We start from the raw sequence: 9,425 nt of genomic DNA on the forward strand, positions 1-9,425 counted from the left end.
AGCACGGGCCACAGATCAGATGCTGGTTTTGGGTTAAGGGTTCAGTTTAGGACTAAACTGTGAACTGAGTTTAGGTTTAGGGTTGTGCTGAAGAAATGAATGGATGCCAATGAAAAGCTCTTGTGAATGTATAAAGACATTATATATGTCTGTGTGTGAGGGGGAACAGTGAAAGCAGCAGTAGATCACTGTTATCAGGCTTAATGGAAATAATTATTGAAACTTTAGTGATGACTGACCTTGAAGGAGAGATGAGTATATCTGGTTTGGGGTTTCAAATGCTGCTTTATTCATACAAAGAAATACATTCAAATCAAAACTGAAATTAGAGTTTAGGTTGAGCCTAAAGATCCCACAATTGAGTCTTATGTTATTACAAATGTCTACACACACTGCAAACGGACAGAAAATTACTGAATGACAGTTCACTGGAGATGTAAGAGCACTACTATGTCACATCCGGGAGGAAGGTCTTCAATCTTTATCCAGAGCTGTGCGTCACTTCAGGATAAACTGCTACATTAGCTAATGCTAATGCTCGGTTTTCCTGTGAATGAAGAGAGAACACAAATGCAAGCGATAAAATAAATTATTGATATCAATTATTTTATTTTTCAAAAACCTCCAGAAAGCTTGTTTTTAACCCAAAATGATGATGAAGAATATTCACAAACTGTAGAAAGTTCACAAATAAAAAAAAACACGGTTCTGTACATTTTCTAGCAGATCATTAAGGGAAAAAATGAAAAAGGTTGTAACATTTAAGAAATAAAACATTAATATAAAGCCAGGTGAGTTTGAAGGTCTCAGATGTGCGTAACTTAAAAACTGTTGTGAGAATTACCTTATCAGAGAAGAGACTTTATCATAATCACTGAACGTTCCTGCAGCTCCTGTCTTCACAACAGAGTAAACAGCGCCCCCCACTGGTTCCCCAGGCTCACCTGAGAATATCCACACCGAACAGTAACTTGAGTTAAATCCAGTCTAAGCCTCTGAGAAACATTTTCACACAGTATGTGTTTAACAAACTCACCCTTTTTTTCACCATGTTTTAAGTTAACAAGAGCATAAGTGACATGTTGGAAATCAGGTGGATCTGAAACAAATCAAGATTTTCTGTCATTCACTTGGACTCAGACTGAAATTTCCATTTGTTTTCTCTCCAAAATGTAAACAATACCATTTCCAGAATCTTCAGAGGGACCCAGAAAATCAGAACCTACAGCCAACAAAGAATGTTTGTCACAACTGCACCTTAAAGCCATAATAGAAAGTACAAGAGTAAAAACTGCAGAGTTTATGTGTCTTTGTTTTACTTTTTAATTGGAATGACCAATAGTTACGGCTATTTTCAAAATCCACGTTTGACCTAAAGTCAATAGAAGTCTAAATTTTCCTGATGCTCAAGCCATAATAATATTATAATAAGAAAAATATATAATGATGCTAATCAGTTTAAACACAAGCTATTTTAAGGGAACTATTAATTATTTTTAATCATCAGTTTGCTTGAACCAGTGTTCAGACATAAAACGTATTGTAAACACAGAAAGTTCTGATGATTTATGATTAAAATGTTTAGAAAAGAAAGTCAGACTGACTGCGAGAGGCAGCATGAATGTAAAAAAAGAGGTAATTTGTTTCATGATTGTTTCAAAGATTTGTACAATGGCTTTGAGATATAAGAATATTCAACACTATGTTTGAATACATTAAATAAACATAATGCAGCTTAAGATAAAGAAGGCGTCACCTCTGGAGTTCCTGAAGCGACTCAGCAGCAGGAGGAGAAGAAGAAGAATGAAGACAACTCCACTGACTGTCCCAACAACCAGCAGCAGAGGAAATGAAGAGCTTTCAGTTCTGGATGCAGCTGGTGTGATGAAAAATAACTAATATTAATATTACATTTAATTTTCAAAATGTTGCCATGCAACAAGATATAAGTGTATTAAGGACCTCACCTTTAACTCTCATCCAGCTCTGAGGTGAAACTTCTCCTGAATGTTCACACTTGTAGAAACCTTCATCTGACTGAGACACTGCAGAGATCTTCAGCTCTCCTCTGCTGTCATTTTGGATCAGTTTGTCATTATGATAGAAAATCACATCAGAAAGTTTGTTTTCTCCTCTCCGTCTGCAGCTCAGAGTAACAGAAGCTCCTTCAGTCACAGGATGGACGGGGCTCACCAGGAGAAGATCTTCATCTGGAAACCAGTCAGAGAAAATGAAGCTTCAGTCAGAAATCAGCTGCTGGAGACAATTAGAGGAAGTTTGGAAATTATTTTCCATTGATAAAGTTAAATGAAAACATGCATTTTTTTGTTTTTTGTATTTTTAGCTGAAGTCAGTGACATTTAGATGGAAACATTGTTACACGATGTTTATAGTTTGGACATAGTTTGTCATGATTACACTAAATAAAATAGTTTTGAACACCATTACCACCAGTGAACAACAAAGACTCTACGGTCATTCATCCCTTGCTTTTAAACCAAAGGATGTAACAATGTATTTAAAAAAATAGCACAACATTCAAAAAAACAACCTACCATGTACAGTGATGTTGACCGAATTGCTGAACTCTCCTGTTTCAGACTCACACCAGTACACTGCTTGATGGGACCAGTTACTGTTAATGGTACATGAGGATCCAGACATTTTCCCCCAATAGGAACAGTCTGGTTCTAATGACAATTTGTTTATTTCTCTAATCTCCTTCACTCTCCACTCAGCAGAGTTTCCTCCACAGTTCAGAGTCACAGACTCAGAGGTGAAGTGTTGCTCTCTGTCAGGACTCACTGAGAGAGACGCTGCTGGATGAGGATCTGAAGGACAACATGGAGGAAATAATCAACACAGGCAGTAAAACATTTTCACAAAACACCCTAACCCTTACATATTCTAATAAAACTGCTTCACCTCAACTTATTTTTTTTACCCCTTTAAAGTACCCATTAAAATCTGCGTTTAAGCTCTTATATCAGTATAATTCTGTTGGTAATGATTTATTTAAATACTCAATGATCGATGCTATCAGATCCCACGAATACTTCATCATGCAAATGTGTATCATTTTCTGAGGAGTTTTACTCTTTTCCCACTGACTGATTCAGATTCTTGACTGAACTTTTTACAAATCATGACTAGTAAGTAATTACATATGTGACATTAGTTAAATAACCACATTTTCTTACAATTACATCTAACTAAAACATAAAAAGTTACTTTTGATTTTAAAGCTGCTAAATAAAGATGCAAAAATATAATTTATGCCAAAAAAAACAACCACAAAATCACTATATGGGCTAAGTGAAGATTAAAGCTTTCTCATCCCAAACCAGGATTACCAAAACACAGGAGAGGACAGAAACACACTGACCTGCAGACCAGATGAACTTTGGTTCACTGTAATATGTGAAATCCTCTGGGTTTCCTCTTCCAGCTCTACATGCAAATACTGCTGTGTGTTTCTGTCCATGAATAATAATGGAGTCCTGTACTGTCCCACTGATGCTCTCAGGCAGCAGCTCATATCTGTAGCTATTCTTTGATAAATCAGGAACAGCTTTGTACCAGTAGAACCTCCATCCTGCAGATGAAGGTTTAACCTCACAGCTCAGAGTCACTGAGGCTCCAGGATTCAGCCATGATGGAGACACAGTGAGGATGGACCATGGTGCTGTTGGATGGAAACATATTAATTCTATTTGTGAGTTGAGAAAAGTCTTCAAAAAATATAAAATAAAAACCAAGTACACAAGCAAATCACAACATTTGACAGCATTCTCCGGCTTGCAGCATAATTGCAGTATTCGTCTTTACAACCACTTTTGCAAACATCTTAAAATGTTTGTTCTGATTAGTTAAAAAAAACTTCAATAAAACAATAATGAACATTGTGTAACTTTTGGAGAAATAAAATGGATAATTTGTGAAATTATGGATCTGTGTCTTTATTACCATCAAAAATGTTTTACAGCAGCTTGTTGAATTACTATCACCCTCTTTGTCACCCTGCTGGGGATTTTTGAACTAGATCTACTATTGTGGTTTTTTGTTTCTTTTTGTCAGATTTGCTGTGTAACAGCATGTTGATAATGTTTAATATTAATATGTGGTCTATTCATTATAAACTGCTGAACTGGACGTGAGACATTGTCAGGAGTGACAAATAAAAACTATTTGTCACTCATTTAAAACTAAATGAAGAACTTACTGTGCATGCTGATGTTGACTGCATTGCTGAACTCTTCTGTTTCAGACTCACACCAGTACACTGCTTTATGGGACCAGTGACTTTTAATGGTGCAGGAGGATCCAGTTAGTTTCCCCCAGCTGGAGCAGTCGGATAAATATGACGACTTTTCAGTTTTTTCAAACTTCATCACTCTCCACCCAGTAGGGTTTCCTTGGCAACTCAGCAGGACGTCATCTACAGTGAAAAGCTTCTCTCTGTCAGGACTCACTGAGAGAGACGCTGCTGGATGAGGATCTGAAATTTAAGAAACAAGAACATAAAAACAAGTTTGACACCAATGAAAAATATTTTTTCTACTCAAGATTGTGTCTACCCTTTCAACGGTGTTAAAATATTTAACAATTTAGTATTAGCACTTGCGTCAAAACACTAAAAAAAATAAAATAAAAATCCAAAACTGAAATGATTGGGGATTTATAAAATTCATATTTACAGAATTTTTTTTATTTTATTTTAGTTTATTTTTTTAAACAATGATCAATTATTTTACCACATGTATTGCATGAATCATTATCAGAACATTGTCAAAATTACTTCTTCCTGCCAAGATAGTGATTGTTGAGAATATCATGAACAAACAAAATGATCACATCTGTAGTTATTGGCTGAAGAGAGACAGAACTGACCTGCAGACCAGACAAACTTTGGTTCACTGTAATCAGTGAAGATCTCTGGGTTTCCTCCTTTAGCTCTACATGCAAATCCTGCTGTGTGTTTCTGTCCATGAATGATGTACGAGTCCTTTACTGTCCCACTGGTGTTACCAGGCAAAAGCTTGTAATTGTACTTTGTGTGTGATCCATCAGGAGCAGCTTGGTACCAGTAGAACCTCCATCCTACAGATGGAGGTCGAATATTACAGCTCAGAGTCACTGGAGCCCCAGGACTCAGCCATGATGGAGACACAGTGAGGACTGACTCAGGCTCTGTTGAACAAATAAATATTATTTTTCATGGCAAAAAAAAAACACAAAACAAAAAATGTGCTAAGCATAAAATAGCATTGATAAAATCTTCAAAAACAACAAGAGCTTAAAATATGATAAATTACAAACACCATAAATGCATATTCCAACACACAACTCTCACAATATAGCCTAAAACGAATCTGTTTAATGTATGTTTTATAAACCATTTAAATGCATGGATAAAATAACGCACTGTGTAACGTGAGGTTGACTGCGTTGCTGAACTCTCCTGATCCAGACTCGCACCAGAACACGGCGTTCTGGGGCCAGCGACTGCGAAAGCGACACCAGGATCCAGTCATGGTCCCCCAGCTGGAGCAGTCCGATAAATACGTGGAATATCCAGTTGTTTCAAACTTCCTCACTCTCCACGCAGCAGAGGATCCGTGACACTTTAACTGGACATCTTGTTGGGAGAAAAGCTTCTCTGCTTTGGGGCTCACTGTGAGAGACACTTCTGGATGAGAACCTGAGTTGTAAAAAAGAAAACAACTGAAATTAAGGTGAAAGTTCACTGAAAATGAAAGAGTTTCATAAATCACTTTTTTTTTTAAACATATTTTACAGGTGTTGAGAATTCACAAACATTACAGATAAACTAGGTGGTCAAATAAAAAAAAATTATGTAAACACATAGTTGACATAAAATTATTTTAAATGTTAAAAAATATATATTAACATAGATTTTGACCACCTCTCAGACATGACATTATCATTCAAGATGATAAAACTCACATATTATGTTTTTATACAGCTGACATAACATCTACAGAACCGTATCCATAACAATGATCATTTTTGTCAAAGCAACACTGATGCACAGAACAATTCACAGTTTGACTACAAGAAACGGAACTGACCTGCAGACCAGACAAACTTTGGTTCACTGTAACCAGTTAGATCCTCTGGGTTTCCTCCTTTAGCTCTACATGCAAATCCTGCTGTGTGTTTCTGTCCATGAAGGATGTAAGAATCCTCGACGGTCCCATCGATGCCATCAGGCAGCAGCTCATACTTATAGTTCTTGTTGGGTAGATCAGGAACAGCTCGGTACCAGTAGAACATCCAGCTCAACGACGAGGTTTTGACCCTACAGCTAAGTGTCACTGAGGCTCCAGGACTCAGCCATGATGGAGACACAGTGAGGACTGGCACCCAGGCTGTTTGAAAAACACATGGTGTCATTTTTCATGTTTGTCCCTCAAACTGTGATGCATTAGATGATTTTATGCATGTTTACAGATCATCCCAGGGCAGCACATAATAGTGAAGTGGAAGCAAAATGTTAAATGTTTTTCCAAACCTTTGGCAAATAAAACTCTGACATATATTTGCATCGAGCTCCGTTGACTATCTGATACAATCCAGAGCAACTCAAGCATTTGCTTTAAACAGTCTGGCAGGCGGATGTCTATTGGGGGTTTGCAGACTTCCTGTTTTGCTTGCAGCTGACTGTACGACTTCCTGTTTAGCTTTTAACAGTGTTAAAATATTTAACAATTTAGTATTTTTTTTCATATCCAGTACTTCACTGTTCTTGCCACAGAGTTTTGCCTCAGATTTGTGAACAAATCCACAAATGGATTTGTTCCATTTGTTCCATAATCTAAGTTTAAACTTAGGCTAGTTTAAACTTAGATTAGTATAAACAAATCTAAATTTAAACTAATCTTAAACTTAGAATAGTTTAGATTCGCAATGAGACTTCTAAGTTATCAGCACGGATCAAACCATCAACATACGTACAGACAAAACATGATTTGTGGAAAGTATTGAGAATGAATTTCCACAGACAGACTCCATTCAGTCTTATCAAGTTTGAAGCAATTTAACAGAAAAGAAAACATTTTATTAGCTAAACATGCAAAGCACTTAGAAAAGAATTGCATTTGTAGTAGTTGCTGCAAAGGTTGCTTGTAACAGGGAGGTTGAACTCAAATCCATTGTACACTTTTTAGATTTTAATTTTGAAAATCACATGTTTTTGTTCCCCGTTTTCACACATTTTGATCTACTTACTGTTGGTCAGCCAAATGAAATAACAGTAAAATAAATCCAACTGTTTTTCTAATCTGAAAATGTTTAAAGGTATGAATAAATATTGCAAAATAAAACGACTAGTTAGCAGTCCGTTGATACATTTAACTGAGAAACATTGCAAATGAAGGCTGCAGCCTGTGAAAACTAGCTGATGAGAACTGAGTGAAGGAAGGAGACAGAAGAAATGTTTAGTTACCTTCAACGTTTCCACAGCAGAGCAGCAAACTGAGAACTTAAGCAAAAAATAAAACTTGTTTGTCAAACAAACATATTGTAAATAGATAAATTAAATTAAATGTTGCATCAAGAATTGAATTTCTAATCTGAAGCAAAACTTGTAACAAAGAAAAACAGCTTCTCATCTCATATTTTGCTGTTCTAGTCGTCTCTTTTTGCACTTTTTTTAAAGTGTGAATAGTGCAGATGAAAAAGCGAAGTACTTACACAGTGAAGGTGTCACACGGAGCAAAGTGTGACCCATCCTCGTATCCAAAACTGACGACTTACTTCAGAGGAAAATGTTCCACTTTGACCGAGAGGATGAAACTAAAGCAGAAACTCCAGATGAGATCAGGAGTTTTCTGATCAAAATTTTCGAATCATCCTGTTTGCTTCTTTTTAGTACCTCTGCAGTGGGTTTCTTCTGCAGACCACTCGTACACTTCCTCCTTCCGCATCTCCTGTCCAACAGCTACAAAGTGCAAATCGACTGTTTCTGCACCTTTGAACATAATGTGCGTTGTCACTGAAATCCTTGTTGTGTGAATTAACAACCAAACAGATGGTAGATTTGTTTTTTAAGTAGCTTCTTTTAATCTTTTATTCACCAATTCTTTGCAAAAATACAGGTTTGATCAACATTTGGCCTGAAAATGCAGCAGAAACTTGATTTGGTGTTTAAGTACGTCTGCACAACAATGAAGTTGTCATTGTTAGACTACAGGCAATAGACTTTACAACAAGATAGATCAGATCTGTAACACTTTAAAGGTTAACTTTACTCCATTCCAGTGGAGAGATAAAAAGTCAAGCAGTGTCTTTGTGTCGTTCTGCTGTGAGCTTCAGGTTGATGAAACAAGTCTCTTGTTTCATCTCGACAAGAAGAGATAAATCAAAACCAGAGGGTCTTTAAGCTTTGGCTGTAGATCCTCAGGTGATGAAGTTGCGCTGCTGTTTAAAAAAAAAAAAAAAAAAAAAAAAGTGTGTGGGAGTGTGAAGAGTTGAATGTTACTTTCTTCTAAACAGGTGTCACCACAACCTTTGGTCTGGTCCCCCTGTGTTTCCTGTTTCATGCTGCTTTTCTATTGAGGGAAACTTTGCATCTCTTTATGTCTCTGTGGCTCCAGACAAACCAAATCAGTTTCTACTTCTGTATACAGTGTAGGTGTAGAAATGGATTATTTACCAATCAATGACTGGCTGAGCACGAACGTACACTGAAGATCTGTTGTTGTATCAACCTTCCAGACCACTTAGGTCCTCTGGTTCTGGTTCTGGTTCTGCTCTGCATCCACTAAAACCAGCACCAAACATGGAGAAGCAGCATTCAGCTTCTATGCACCACAAATCTGGAACAAACTTCCAGAAAACTGCAAAGAAGCTGAAACATCTCAGCAGACCAAAGGGACGATGTGGCCCCTTCAGTCCGAAAAATAGTGTTGCTATTTACATTCAGATCTCACAAACTACTTAAAGTTAAAACGTGTTTGAAGTTGCATATTAAGCATATTCCTTATAAACTCTTACCTGAAGCACCACTGGACCAAAAGATTTGATGACGCTCTTCTCACTTATGGTTATTAATGGTGTCTCTTGTGTCTCCAATTGTCAAGAATACCGTCTGCCAGACAATTTTTTCTGATTTTATTTACTTTGTTATCTAAACAAGTAAGGCAACATGATTATTTCCAGCTCAGTTCTTGATCCCCAGTAGGAAGTATTTGTGCTGATGTGAACACCATCCTTCTCTTTCTTGTCCCTGAATCACAGTGAATAAAAGGACTTTGTGCCACAAACGGAATGTTTAACATGAGTGTTCAAAGACTAGTTATTTACATAAGGTGAAAAACAAATGACACTTTGTTTCCATATGAAGCAAGAAAACTCAGTTCATATGTGGTTATAGTGGGCTGCTCTGTTTATTACTGACTTAA

At 36.8% G+C, this 9,425-nt stretch overlaps 1 protein-coding gene across 1 annotated transcript; it reads right to left on the reverse strand.

Moving 5' to 3' along the window:
- LOC103480327 (obscurin-like) lies at positions 1-7,976 on the reverse strand. The gene is made up of 15 exons (XM_008435217.2): positions 7,898-7,976; positions 7,717-7,818; positions 7,469-7,504; positions 6,093-6,392; positions 5,426-5,701; positions 4,891-5,190; positions 4,223-4,498; positions 3,386-3,685; positions 2,556-2,831; positions 1,968-2,210; positions 1,757-1,876; positions 1,184-1,222; positions 1,037-1,099; positions 845-944; positions 1-547 (listed from the first exon to the last, which is right to left on the reverse strand). The coding sequence occupies exons 2-15, from the start codon at positions 7,751-7,753 to the stop codon at positions 532-534; spliced, it is 2,382 nt and encodes a 793-aa protein (XP_008433439.2). The 5' UTR covers positions 7,754-7,818; positions 7,898-7,976; the 3' UTR covers positions 1-531.
- Between the last annotated feature and the right edge of the window lie 1,449 nt (positions 7,977-9,425).

The sequence above is a fragment of the Poecilia reticulata genome, linkage group LG18, assembly GCF_000633615.1.
Source record: "Poecilia reticulata strain Guanapo linkage group LG18, Guppy_female_1.0+MT, whole genome shotgun sequence".
Taxonomy (NCBI): Eukaryota; Metazoa; Chordata; class Actinopteri; order Cyprinodontiformes; family Poeciliidae; genus Poecilia; species Poecilia reticulata.